Below are 14,391 nucleotides of genomic sequence, written 5' to 3'. Positions count from 1 at the left end.
CAACATGCAGAAGAGGCCGCTGACCAGGCCCCGCCCCCCACAAGGTCTGACCTGTATTCACAACCGCCAAATGACCTCTGTTACCATGGCGACAGGAGGTAAACGCCGGTGCAGTTATCAAAAGTAGACCCCAGCAGAGAGGGCCGGCCCCGCTCAGGATCAACAACCAGCTGCCCCTGCAGAGGTTCTCCGGAGGGCGTACCTGACCCGGAAGAGGACGGACCAGCAGTCAAATGGGCTTAATGTAGAAGCACTTACTTGAGGAATGACTGGAAATCTTCAAAAACGGCCTCACATCCCGGCCATTTGCAGACGCCGTGGCCGTACAGAGGGTGGCTGCTGGGAGAGCACTCGTCCTGCACCGATCTGAAACGTTTGATGAGGGAAAACCAATCAAAGCCTTTTCCTTCATGAGGGACATGGACTCAAAACCCTCGGGTCCACTGAGCGGTCCGGTCCGGTTCAGTCCGGTGTTCTGAGCGTTTCCATGGTCAAATGGATCCATTAATCAGTTCCGACCCATCTCCCATCTGTTGTAAGTCTATAGACAAATAGAACGTGACGGTTGGGGCGGAGCCTCTGTCTCCACCCGCTGGTTGGCAGAAAGTGATGATAACGTTAGAAAGTTCCAGTATAGCGCTAAGCTAGCGACTGTTTTCTTCTTTACGGCAGAATTCTTCCTTCGAACATGAAGTTCCTGTTTTAGATGACGGACAGTAAAGACAGACGACCTGCTGGACGACCTGCTGCTGCTTCACTAGTCACTGCAACGACGCTATGACACGCTAGCCGTGCAAACAAACCGCTCAGGATGAACTGGACCGCCCCGTCCACTCCTTACCGGACCGGACCGCTCAGTGGAAACTCGGTCATAGATCATGCATGATCTACGGCTTACTTTTGTTCTTCTAATGTGCCTTTCCTCAACAAGTACCGAATCAAATTACACAAATGAAACCACTTTCTTTATTTTCTTCTTTTATTTCATGACATGCACAACATAAATATTGTATTTGGCCCGCGGACCGGGATCCCACGTAGAGTTTGGGTACCCCTGCGACAGATGGTGATGGTCTCGTAGTCTGAAGCCTCTCTGCCGACTGTCTGGTTTCTTCCTGGAAGAATTCTGACCTGCAGCAGGTTTGAGAGCTCTGGTCTCCTCTGTGATCTCTGCTTTCTGAGGACCAATCAAATCAATATGTAATTACGTTGTGTCTCTGAGCCATGCGGCGATCGGCTTTGATCAGGAAGGCGGGAGGGTTCAGAGGTCCTGCTGTGTCATGTTTGTCCCACAGCCTAAATCTGCACCCCAGCGTGGACCCCCTGAATTCACACTAACCATAAACACCCCACTTCATTTCAGCTCGCCCCCTGACCCCTTTTTGGTGGACTGACAGGAAGGCATCTGTGGGGAGTGTCTGGATCGGTAAACCCAGGTACCGAGAAGATCCCTAACAACACCTCCATATGGCGGAGCGTGGAGGTAAACTAGCTGAGAGCACAGCTCTGTTTGGAGGGACAGTCTGCAGAGGACAGGAGGCGCTGTGGAGGACAGCACCTTCTGGTACCAGAGCCTGGGGGACCGGCCTACATTAGCAGCACCTGTGCATCTGGAGGGGAGGAAACACAAACTGCAGGGCTGGTCTCATGAGGACAAACCTCAAATCCATCAGTGTGTTTATGTTCAGCTCATGCATCACCAGGAGTTTCCTTCAAGTCGTTGTGAAGAACATCTAATGTTTTAGAAAACAGAGTACATGAAATAAAACCAGCTCATTAGCATGCGTGTCTCCATGGCGTCAGGTCTCTGTTGTAATGAATGTTTAAGAGTTTACACTGTTCATTATGGGATAATCACATAATCACATGGGAGGCAGTCAAGCGTTCATGAATGTGGTTAGCTGCCATTTTCCTAAGACAGATTTTTGAAATTCAATTATGAATTCACATGAAGACCTGTGTTGATAGAGCTAACAAACAGAAGACGAGACGACCGATTCTCTTGGGTTTGAACAGAGAAATGTATGAACTGCTGAAGGTAAAACTAAGGATGTAAGGATGGGGTTCATCTATTTACTGTGTCTTTATTACAACGACGTTATTGTTACTGACTGTTGAATACGACGTATTTCGATTCATTATTTGAAGAAACTTTACGGCCACAGTAGTCACATTAAGGGTCTATGTTATGATTTTCTTAAGCCCTTCAGACTAAACTATATCCATAAATATGATCATATATTCGCTTTGGAACACAAAAGAACTAAATGTTTATGAAATATTTGTCCTTTTGTGAGTTTTTTCCCGACCTGGAGGTAAGACACCTCGATCTCCGAGGCTCCGCCTTCCATTCTTTGTGTCACGATAATAAACATTGAAGGTTAAATACAAGAACATGTATATTTGATTCTTTTCTGATGAGAAAAATCACAGTATTGATGCAATACGTTTTATCAAGTGATGCTTTTTCAGGTAACTGATTACTTTTGTTAAAGAGTATTTAACTTCTGACCAAAGTACTTCTTGGATTAAGTCATGAGTAACTATAACTAAAGACGTTTCCATAGTAACAGTTCCAAACTGGGTTCATGTATTTTGAAGAGAAAACTCCCAGAAAGACGAGGAGCTGGTTCACGTCTTCATCTCTGATCTCTGTTATCAGGAACCTGCGACCTCTGACTGACTGATGACTCATATCAGGAACGTTATCCTGACAAACAGAATCCCAACCCGCCCTGCCAAGTGTTTTTAAGCAAACTAAAAGCCAGAAGACGGCCTCATCTTTGGTGTGTCAAGTGCAGTGATTAAATTTCTCCTCCTTCCTTAAGACGGAAGTGCAGAGCCGAGGAGTGATTCCTGTGGATGCACTTAAGGTTTTAGTTGCAGGCGTCGTCGTGCCTGGGCAGATTTTATATGACACTTGAAACTAACTACACGCTACTTAAGGCCTTCTGTAAACCAATCTGGAGCTGGGCGGGAAAACACAACCGTCCGGCTGTTTCTGTTGGATGACAAGAGGACCAGCGTCAACTCAAACTTCATTAATGTGTGTTCACATACAGGCTCCATCCAGCCCATTTAAAACCTGAGTCTCATCCTTCTTACTGATCCATGTTAGGCCCGAGAATCAGATCCGATTGGATTCGATTTATCGACTGAATCATATCAGCAGCCAAAAGCGACGTCTTCTGTTGCCGTTGGTCATAACGTCAGCTTTGGTTCAAATGCAAATGAGGGAAAATGCTGATTCAGTATTTTACAGTCCGAACAGATGAAACCAGATGATGATGAAACAAGAAATGTAAAGGGATGGAGTGGTCGAGTCGGGGGGGGGGGTTATATAAGTTCACTTCCTCCCAATCCCCTTCACACAATCTATGTCTTAATGTCTAGTTTGACGTGTGTTTCGGATGTAAACTTCTGATAAATGATCTTATTTCACATGAATCTTTTTTTTCTTGTTTGCTTGAAATAAACCATTTTAATCTAATCCAGGGATTAGCAACCTGTAACAGTGGAAGAGCCGTTTGGGCTTGTTTACTACTGATGAAATCCTAGAAGGAGCCTTAAAGTCTTACTTTAGTCTTTAAGAAATTAGGATTTGGATTCATGACCTTTCTCTTTTTAATAATAAATATGAATTATGTCTATTTTTTGTCATGAACAAAAGCAAAAATATAAAAGAAACTAGCATCTCTCAAAATGTGATTTCTTTAGTTTTATTTTTTTATGTTTGACAGAAGCTCACATAACTTATTTTCAAAATAAAAGCTGCTCTGAGCCAAACAGGATCATGTCAGTGCAGCTCAGAACAGCTAGTAACAGTGTTGTTCAGCATAAGATAATCTGTGCTTTTAACTCATAAAACATCAAACTTTTACTGAAGTTTTGCTTTGCATAAACTTTGCAGTTTATCATCTGTGTGAACCTCAGACATCCATTTATACATTTGGATAATCTAAACTAAATAAATGCTAATTCAATAATCCTTACTTTAAAAAATGCTATTTTATTTTTATTTTATTAATTTATTTTTGTTCTTTTTCTCCCCTTTGTCCTCAGCAGTCTTCTACTGCTGGGTTTAGTTATTTTAGTTTGGGGTTTTGTTGTTTGTCTTCTTTAGGAGGACCTGCTGACTCTGACGGTCGACATGCTGGTCAGAGGTCTCCATGACTGATTCATGTTTGGTTGAGGATCCACCATGGAGAGATAGGAGATCCACATGTGGGTCTGGAGCTGCAGGTTGAAGACCTCTGGTCTAATCTAATCCAATGATGGACAGGAAAACTTTGACCTAGAATCAGCTGGGATGAGCTCCAGCAACCTCTCAACCTGCTAGGAAGCAGCAGGTTGAGGGAAAAGGAGGATCGACGGAAAGTAGTTTTGTTTGATTGATGAAGGCTCTGCTAGATCAGTGGAAATGTCAGAGAAATCTGTCATTACTGCTTTGAGGAAAGCAGATTTCTTTAAGTCCTTGAGTTGTTTCGATGTATTTTCTATAACACTAACGAGCTAAATGGAAAGGACTTCAAACATGTCCTGACCTGACCGTAAACTCACCCCTCTCTCTTGTGACTCATGTACTGGCCGTTGGTGGACCCATGCTGGTTGAGGAGCGGGTTTTTCGGCGGTGCCGGCGAGGACAGGTCCAGGCCGCGGTGTCCGTTGGTGCTGTTGTGCTCCTCCTTCACGTGAGCGTTTGTCACCTCCTTCCACAGCTGCTGCAGCTCGGCTGGAATCATGCCTGAGACGAGCAGACGGATCATTCCATCAATTAGCAGCTGACGCAGCGCGCTCTGTTGGTTAATTAAATCTCTAAACAAAGTCAAGGATTAATTAGCAAATGTTCAACTCCAGGGTAATGCACAGAGGCCCCCCCCCCCCACCGTTTAGCTGTGAACTGAAGACTGTTGGTAAATAAAAACACTCTTCAGAGTAAACAACAAAGAAAGAAATCAGAAATCAATGAAAAACAACAGCAGTGTTAGAGCCCCCCCCCAAAGCTCTGCAGTGATGGAGAAGACTGAAACCTCATTCAACAGTCTGACCTCCACCGAACGTCCTACAGAACTTTGGAAGACTTTGGAGGTGTGAAGGTCAAAGGTCACATCAACAAAGGTCGCAGAAACACGACCTCGACACCAACACGGTCCAGTTCCTGATTCAGCAGATGACCTCTCAGTCAGAGAATGGTCATAATGACGGTCCAGCAGATGTTCAGGTTTGGAGGGAATTGGTTTGTAGTGATCAATGACGGCTGACAGTGAGAGGACGCCAGCCCGACCACTCCAGAACCGGTCCTGTTCAGGCCTGATGAAGTCAAGCCTGTGAAGGTCTCCATGTCCGGGGAAACAGGAATGTTCCTGCAGCTCTGAGACTGTTACCCCCCCATGTCCATTTCCACTTTGACTCATTCCAGTCTTCAGTCATCGGTCCACATGTCAGTATGCAGCCCCCCCCTCCCACTGTACAAATCTACCACAATCCAGTGCACTAGAAATTTCCCAGAAGTCTTTGTGAAAAACTATCATGAATTGATGCCCACTACTCTAGCAAATATAGACCACAATGCACTGCAGTCAAACAAAAAACGTGTTTAAATATAATTTTTTAATAAACTATCAACATTTTCATCATCACAACACAGCAGTCATACTGTAAATACACAGAATGAAATGTTCGTACTGATTCAATTTTCAATTTGTGAATCCGGTGACGTCTAAAGAAGCAACAATATCCCATTTATTTGGACTAAAGTAAATATTTTCAATTGGTTCACTTCAGATCGTGTTTGACATTCATCCGTTAAAACAGGAGAACTGCTTAAATCGTTCGATTCTCATAAGTTGTCAATAGAGTTTTGTTTAATGTGATTCTGCAGAACTTTGTGTTGTTGTTTCTCTTTAGAAAATAAATCCTCATCAGTGGAACAGTAGGATCTCATTTCATTTTTGCTCCCTCAGTACATATAGAAGTGTGTCGCTGCTGACGTCATGTCCGGCGTTCAGAACCACAACACAAAAGTCCAGATCATGGTGTCCAGATCATGGTGTCCAGATGATGGTGTCCAGATGATGGTGTCCAGATCATGGTGTCCAGATGATGGTGTCCAGATGATGGTGTCCAGATCATGGTGTCCAGATGATGGTGTCCAGATCATGGTGTCCAGATCATGGTGTCCAGATGATGGTGTCCAGATCATGGTGTCCAGATCATGGTGTCCAGATGATGGTGTCCAGATGATGGTGTCCAGATCATGGTGTCCAGATCATGGTGTCCAGATCATGGTGTCCAGATCATGGTGTCCAGATAATGGTGTCCAGATCATGGTGTCCAGCTGTGACATCAGGACTCTGTAGGAAGTCCTGATGTGTGTGCAGCTCTTCAAACTGCTACGTGACAGAGGAGGACGTGCTGGTGGACGTGCACCAACACATCCGTCTGCATCTGCAGAACTGAGGATCTGAGAAGTGCACGTGCATGAGAAGGAGTGCACGTTGTCTGCTTTCTCCTTTCAGCTCCAGATTGGAAGAGTTTGTCTGCAAAAGCTTCATCTTAATTTATGCCTGTTGTGGAAAATAACTGTGAGGTGAAGATCCTAATACGATCAGCAAATATTTAGTCTGATAAGCTCCTAAAGGTTTTAATTATGCTGATAATGAGAAGATCAGCCTAATGAGGCAGAGGACTCCCGAGACGATGACGATCATTTCACAGCAGATCGTTTGCATATCAAAGAGCAGGAAATGATTGCAGGACAAATCAATAACCCTTCCACGTTCTGCTCATGCTAATGTTTCATCTCCATCCGTGTTCAGAGTCCGATGAGCTCTAATTGAATGAAACATTGATGACCAGCTAAACGTTCCTGATATCGGCCGTGTCTCCGTGCTGCCGTGTTTGCTCTGGACAGAAGTGAAAGTTTTCTTTAGAGGAAGAAGGTCATGCTGATGCTCCGACAGCGGGAACTATCCTTCCCGCCGCCTCGTGCCCGTGACAGGGAGATTTTTTTTGTCAGAGCTATTTTTAGCTGGTTTGCTGGACAGGGCTGCCTTCATGGCTCAATTACCCAGCAGCCCCGGTGACCCCAGCCCACTGTTTGCTGAGATGAAACAATGCTGCTGTGATGAGAGAGCTAACGGAGTGTGTCCCCCTCTAGATGTTATGGCTCTTTGTTCTCCTCACCGTGACCCGTGGAGCCACACCTCCTCCTCATGGTTCCTCATAACTGACGGTGAAATGGGATTACACAAATGTCTGGCTGACTTTTTATTTTGTCTCCAGCAAACTGCATTGGGATTCTGTCCATCTGATTACTCCGGACATGATGACATTCCTCCTTTTTCGGGACTTTCTTTACATGCCAGATTGGTTTATCCTCCCGCTTCCCATTTTTCAACACAACTATTCGACTCATTACAACTGGGAAATACAGACAAGCACTTTAAAAAATGTATGTTGTTGGGACACTTGATTGATGACCAGCCTCCCAACTCGATTGTACCTCTGCAGGTAGCTGCGGCTCACAGACAGGCCAACTCTTCAACCTTTTCCGTCCTTGTCCCGGGTTCCCAGGTGACCATGTTCAAGTAAGCAGAGAGTTGATTTAAGGCTCATAATGACATCAGTTGCAGGCCATCATCTTTCAGGTAAAAAATGACCTCCGAGCGGCGAGATCTTTAAAGCACGCTGTTCCGCCTCACACACAGAGCCGGTACCATGGGAGGACAGTGACATTGCTATTAGTTTATTGTTCCAGCGGAGCAGGACCTCTGCTGCACCCCTGTTTATGTTTCCGTAATCACCGGCTCGCCCACGTGCGCCCCTCAGGCCTGAAATATGTCCTGTCCGAAAGCGCCGGGAACTATTACCAGCGGCCCACTGCGGAGCGTATCCATCACTGACAGGTCAGGCAGCGCCGCCCCTCTCCCCGACGCTGTTCTGTGAGCACTTTCATTCTTCTGGTCTCCGTCCCAGCGGCCGCCTCAGACGCTGAAATGATGTACGCTGAAGGGACTGAGGATCCACTCCACACCTGCACCACGCGGCAGATTGGAAAGGAGAACACACACCTGAGCAGGTCAACTCGCTAATCAGGTCAAAAAGACAGGGGGGCCCAATCACATTTATATTTATGAGAGTGACATCCTCCACGAACAGATCAGAGCAGGTCACTGAGCACTTCTAAGACCAGGAGGGGTCTGTCCAAGCTCAAAGTCCGCAACAAAACTGGGCTACAAACACGCTGTGTGCCAGGAAAGGAAGGAGGTTACTTCAGACAAGGTTGTTAGCCAGTTCAGTGACTTTTAAAAGATTATTTAAATGTGTCTTAATCTGTTTCCATGGAGAAAGCAGCTAAGCACTAGTGTGATGTGACTCCTGAGCAGTAAGCTGTGATTGGGAGAAGAACGATGTTTTTATCTTCTTAACGTCTATTAGTAAAAACTTCTTGTTTACATTAACAGTAACATTTCCAAAAGTCATTCTAACTTCTACGTTTCCTAAAATGCTTCTCAATCCTGCTCAGCTGATAAAGTCAAACCCGATAATGAGCGGGACAGAAACTCTGCACACGCTAGGCTAACTGCTAGCAGAGCATAACCCCGGGCTTACACCGCTAGCGTCACGGCTCCGATGCGTCGCGGGAGTGGACTAGCTACAGCCGAAGGCTTACACCGCCTGCTGCTCCAGCCACAGCCTGTGAAAGCTCAGCCCAGACAGAGTAGTGCTGGATCTCTATGATCAGCTTCTCGTTTCCATGGTTATGACTGACAACGCTGTGCTGCAACACAGTAACCCGAAAACTACGTAATGTTTAGGACACGCTGAAACCGGCGAGTTCAGTTCGTTTTATTTTGAAAATAAACCGGATGTACTTAACATTCACTCGCGTGGTTTCCAGTTTAAGTCGTGAATAGCCCCAACTTCACAGAAAGTGATGACGATCAACTGCGGCGTCCGTCAAAATCTGAACCAAACGAAAAGGATTCGCAGAGGCCAGTCTGCAGACGCAGGACGTGGACGCCTGCAGTGGAAGTTTCTCTCGCACTTTTATTGTTACGAAAAGACTACGGCGCACGCAACCGAGCCGTGACGCTGGCGGTGTAAGCGCGGGGTTACAGCCGATGAAAAGTTTAGTGGTGTGGAAAGAAGAAAGGTCATCAATAACTTAAAGACTGTAGAAAGATGGACTGATCAACCCCTCCCCCTCCCGTTCCAAACAGGAAGTAGCGCTGGTGAAAAGACCAAAGTGGCGTAGACTTCAATAGAGAAACAGTAAATACTCATTCATGGGTCGGAACATCTCCTGATCCATTCTAAGAATGTTCTTTACAATCCTCACTTTTTTAAAGATATTTTTTCTCCATTACCAGTAATGAAAGGATCCCGCTGGCCCCGCCTCCAGATTCCCCCAAGCTGCTTTTAATGGGAGGGGTGTGGCCTCTGAACCAGCTCACTCATGATTGGTGGCAGTACTTCCTGTAAAAACGTGAGTCAGACCGGCTCAGACTGATGGCTGTGGACGGTTATAACATCCTTGTCACTAGAAAGTGCGAACAGTGACTTCCAGTTCACTGGTTTAGAACGGCAAGGATGACACCTGATCGTGTTTAACACAGTTTTACATTCATAATAAAGGTAACATCACCAATTTAAACAGAAAAATGTACAATATTTATTTTATGAATGTCCTGCTGAACTGTATTTTATTCCTGTCTCAGATTGTTCACAAATCTAAACAGACATTTGAATATTCCTTCAATATTTGAGGTTTTATTGAAAATATAATTTGAGCAGATATTATTCTAACAGGTTCTGTTTTAGCTGATGTTATTCTCACGTGTTTTAAGTGCGATCGAGAACAAAAACGGATGAAAAATTCTGTTGGCCACATTTGACAGGAGCAGCTATGATGCCGATTCCTGCACGTTGTGTTTGAACTAATTCAGCTGTTGTAAGAAGAGATATTTGTTGTTTTTCTGGGTATTTTAGGGGTAATTGTAAAAATAGGGATGTTTACCAAGAGGAACAGCAAACGTTTTACGAAACCACATATTTTTAGCTTTCAAAATAAGTTCTCGACCCGTAAACCAGAAGTCACGTTCTACATGAGCGGCGGCGTGTGACGTCAATCAGCTGCAATTTGGCGGCAGACGTATCAGGAAGTGACGCGAAGGCTCTGGCCTGGAGGTGGAGCGTTTCCTATGGGGGACCTCAACACTTGCTTTGTCCAGTTCTTATACAGTCAATGCTTCAAAGTATGAAGCAGAAAATGTAGAGAAAGTGTGGAGTCCTAATCAGAGACACGGCGTGAAAGAGCAAGGCTAACAGGTCGACACTGAGGAACACTTGCAGAAAGAAGGAAACCTAAAATTTAAGAAGTTTATTTTCTACATTTTGCACCAATTCCTCAAAGGAAAAGAAAGCTAACAGTCCGATCAAATGGATCTTCCGGAAGAATGTCCTCGTCTGAGAACTTTTTCAGATCGCTGCACTTCATAAAAGGATGGAGCAATCCAGAATGTGAGCAGACGGGACGATCCCTGAATTCTACATGATGTTTCAGCCCAGGAGAAGCTGAGCGTGATGTCAGAGCGGTAAATGAGCGAGCAGACGACCAGATTCCTGCACGCCGTTCCTGAGGATGAGGGAATAACTGGGATCGAATCCTCTGAATCGATGGTTCTTTCACTCGAGAAGCGTTTGCTGGAGGGAGTGTGAATGTTTGCATGTCAGCACAGCCTCTCCCAACAGCAGCAGGCCTCAAACTCCGCCCACAATCACCTGTCAGCAAACAAGTGATTTCACCCCCGAACAATAACAGCACTGTACAAATGCGGTTTGTGTTGGCCCATTACCTCAGCGGCCTCAGACCCGCCCACTTTTTATCTTGTTATTTCAAAAGTGTTTGCTGTAGCTGGCAGTGAATAGCGGCTGTCATGCTCTTTACTCCGTGACCTCCAGGTCTTTGTCCCTGAGGACCACACCTTCAACAAACACTTCAGGACCAGGAAAGAAATAAACTTCTTGGACAAACAAAACGTGTTTCTTATCGAAGAACAGGCAGCTTCACGATTAGGAATTCACCAGCAGTTTATGAACAAGAGGGAGATTTTGCTTCAGGAAGTGGAGGATCCAAAGGTTTGACCGGAACCCGCTGAGACACAAACATGCAGACCGACCAGAACCCATGAGCTGGAAACCAGAACCTTCAATGGACTGAAGCAAATACAGCTGGAGATCAGGATTAACCTGGAACTGATGTGAATGACAGAGAAACTCAGAACATGACCCAGATCAGACCTGACCAGACTAGACTAAAACCAAACCAAACCAGACCAGACCAAACTACACCAAACCAAACCAAACCAGACCAGACCTGACCAGACCAGTCTGATACCTGAGTGTTAATCACAGACAGTAGATCAATCTCCATTTCTGAGAGATTTCTCAGAATTCTGGAACCATAAAAATACAAGCAGCTGCAAACGTCCATAACTGGAGGAACCAGAACCTGTTAACCAGAACCTGTTAACCAGAACCTGTTAACCAGAACCTGCTAACCAGAACCTGCTAACAGTCGTTCATTTGTGGAAGGTGGACTGTCAGTGGATGAAACCGTCAACAGGATGCTCTTCAGTTCAATTCCATGTTATTTATATAGCCCAAACCACAGAAACGATTGTCTTATTGGGCTTCATGTCAGTGATTTTACAAAAGCAGAAATTTGGTCATAAAACAGAAACAACAGCTGATTGCTAAACTGAACTAAACGTGTCTCTTGCATGATTCGGCTCTGCATCGTGTTTCTTTCTGGTCTCCACAGACACGGTGACACGTTCACACGGTGACACAGTAACACAGTGACACGTTCACACGGTGACACGTTCACACGGTGACACGTTCACACAGTGACACGGTGACACGGTGACACGTTCACACGGTGACACGGTGACACGGTGACACGGTGACACGTTCACACGGTGACATGGTGACACGTTCACACGGTGACACGTTCACACGACGACACGGTGACACGTTCACACGGTGACACGGTGACACGTTCACACGGTGACACGTTCACACGACGACACGGTGACACGTTCACACGGTGACACGTTCACACGGTGACACGGTGACACGTTCACACGGTGACACAGTGACACGTTCACACGGTGACACGTTCACACGGTGACACGTTCACACGGTGACACGGTGACACGTTCACACGGTGACACGTTCACACGGTGACACGGTGACACGTTCACATGGTGACACATTCACAAGGTGACACGTTCACACGGTGACACGTTCACACGGTGACACGTTCGCACGGTGACACGGTGACACGTTCACACGGTGACACGTTCACACGGTGACACGTTCACACGGTGACACGTTCACACGTTCACACGTTCACACGGTGACACGGTGACACGTTCACACGTTCACACGGTGACACGTTCACACGGTGACACGTTCACATGTTGACACGGTGACACGTTCACACGGTGACACGTTCACACGGTGACACGTTCACACGGTGACACGTTCACACTGTGACACGGTGACACGTTCACACGGTAACACGTTCACACGGTGACACGTTCACACGGTGACACGTTCACACGGTGACACGTTCACACGGTGACACGTTCACACGGGTGGCCGCTCCACTGCTGAACACTGGCACTAATGTGGGCTTCAGTGTCTGCCTAAGGACACTTCCACACTTGGGCTGGCAAGGCAGGAATCGAACCCGCAATCCTCCGATCAGCAGTTGACCGCCCTACCGCTGCCCCACAGCCCCCCAACACAGCACAAGTCACAGTAAAAACACTCCTGACTAAATACCAGGATAATATTTTCTATTTTGAATTTAAAGCATTTTTTCCAAGAACAACAGAGTGTATATAATGTGGAGCGGCTCATAACTGGATCAGTTCAGGTTCTTTCTGATGTCAAAGCTGAAGACATACAAGTCTGTCAACATATTTATAGTGTGATTGCTGAGTCAGCAATCAGACTATAGTGATTCTCCTGCTCCTTTATGTACGATTTCAGGAATCTTGGTATCAAACGTTCAGCTCTTCAGGACATTACTGCTTGTACTTTTGGTATTCATAAACTTTAGAGTTTTTGAAATATTGAGCAAAATATGTCCCATAGGAAATTATTTATTGATTCCATGTACTGATGCACATCACTCAGAAGAATTCAGTGTTTTTATGAGTTGAAAACAATGTTGGGAGTTACAGATATTGTGAATTCGCTAACGTGGCTAACGTAGCTAACGAGGCTAACGTGGCTAACGAGGCTAACGTGGCTAATGCGGCTAACGTGTAGCGTGTCACAAACAAGCTCTAGAGTTACTGTGAACACGCTAATAAAGTCTGACTGATGGATTTATCTGAGATTTCAGTTTCAGATGTTTGGTCCACATTTTATATGACATCAGTTCAAAAATATTCATTCATTGACAGTACGTCTAACAGGGCAGAAAATACGGTACTTTTTCATCTGGGATTTGTTCTATCCAAAGACTGGACTGAACATCAAAGATCTTTGACTAAAAATGTTAGATTATTTTAATCCAGCAAACTAAAGCTAAACCCACCTGAGAAGATAAGAACATTCTGGGTCACGGAAAGCAAAGTTAGGAAAAGAAGAATATTCTAAAGCTTTTTCAATACAATCTCCACAGACTAGCAATGCTCCATGATGTTTGGTGACTTGAAGCTTTCTAAATTGCATAGATTTATGTTAAATACCACATGCAGACCCTAAAACTGTTTGTCGTCCACGCTTCACTGGTGATCCCTCCATTGAACTACGGTTGTGTTTGGAGCTCACATTAAAACAGACTAAATCAGACTCTAAAGCAGTGGATCTGGAACCGTCCTCTGTTTCCCCTCACAGCTCCGTCACCTTTGTGATCACTCGGTGCTCACACTCATCAGAGCCAGAGTTGCCGTTTCACAGTGGAGTGACGCGTGAAATGATAGCGGTGCTGCAGATACTGACCCTGAGTGAGCGAGGCCACGGGGAGTCCCGTCTGTCCCGGCTGGATGGTGAGGAGTCCTTGTCTCTGCAGGCTGAGCAGGTGCTGCTGCTGGACCTGATGGACCTGCAGGAGCTGCTGCTGGAAGGCCAGCTGCTGCGCCGACACCTGCTGCTGGACACAAGAACAGAGAGTCCGGATTCTGTCTGAGGATCAGGAACACACATATTCTGAGCAAAAACGCTTCATGTCTCTGAGGTTCATAAATCACGTGTGTCTGTAGCAACATTCTCTGAATTCTAAGAGTCGGGCTGCACACAAAGTTAAAGTTAAAGTCAAAGTCCCACTATTTGTCACGCACCAAGGTGTGCGAAATTTGCTCTCCTCAT

The 14,391-nt window shown here is 45.6% G+C and overlaps 1 protein-coding gene across 15 annotated transcripts in view; it reads right to left on the bottom strand.

The window, feature by feature from the left end:
* foxp1b (forkhead box P1b) overlaps nt 1–14,391 on the bottom strand; it is a 179,803-nt gene that overhangs the window by 26,127 nt on the left and 139,285 nt on the right. For 13 of the 15 annotated variants that reach the window (XR_004947971.1, XM_036212109.1, XM_036212111.1 and 10 more), the window contains 3 exons: nt 14,026–14,176; nt 4,561–4,744; nt 259–366 (listed from right to left, as the gene is read on the bottom strand). Coding sequence is in view for 14 of the 15 variants with exons in the window: in XM_036212109.1 (XP_036068002.1) it covers nt 259–366; nt 4,561–4,744; nt 14,026–14,176 (443 nt within the window). In the remaining variant the exon portion in view is untranslated. The remainder of the gene's footprint in view (nt 1–258; nt 367–4,560; nt 4,745–14,025; nt 14,177–14,391) is intronic. The other 2 variants (XM_024270018.2, XM_036212113.1) reach the window with 2 other exon arrangements.

Source organism: Oryzias melastigma, linkage group LG5 (genome assembly GCF_002922805.2).
Source record: "Oryzias melastigma strain HK-1 linkage group LG5, ASM292280v2, whole genome shotgun sequence".
Classification (NCBI taxonomy): Eukaryota; Metazoa; Chordata; class Actinopteri; order Beloniformes; family Adrianichthyidae; genus Oryzias; species Oryzias melastigma.
Note: the sequence above shows the minus strand (reverse complement) of the source record. Positions and strands in the feature narration are given on the sequence as shown.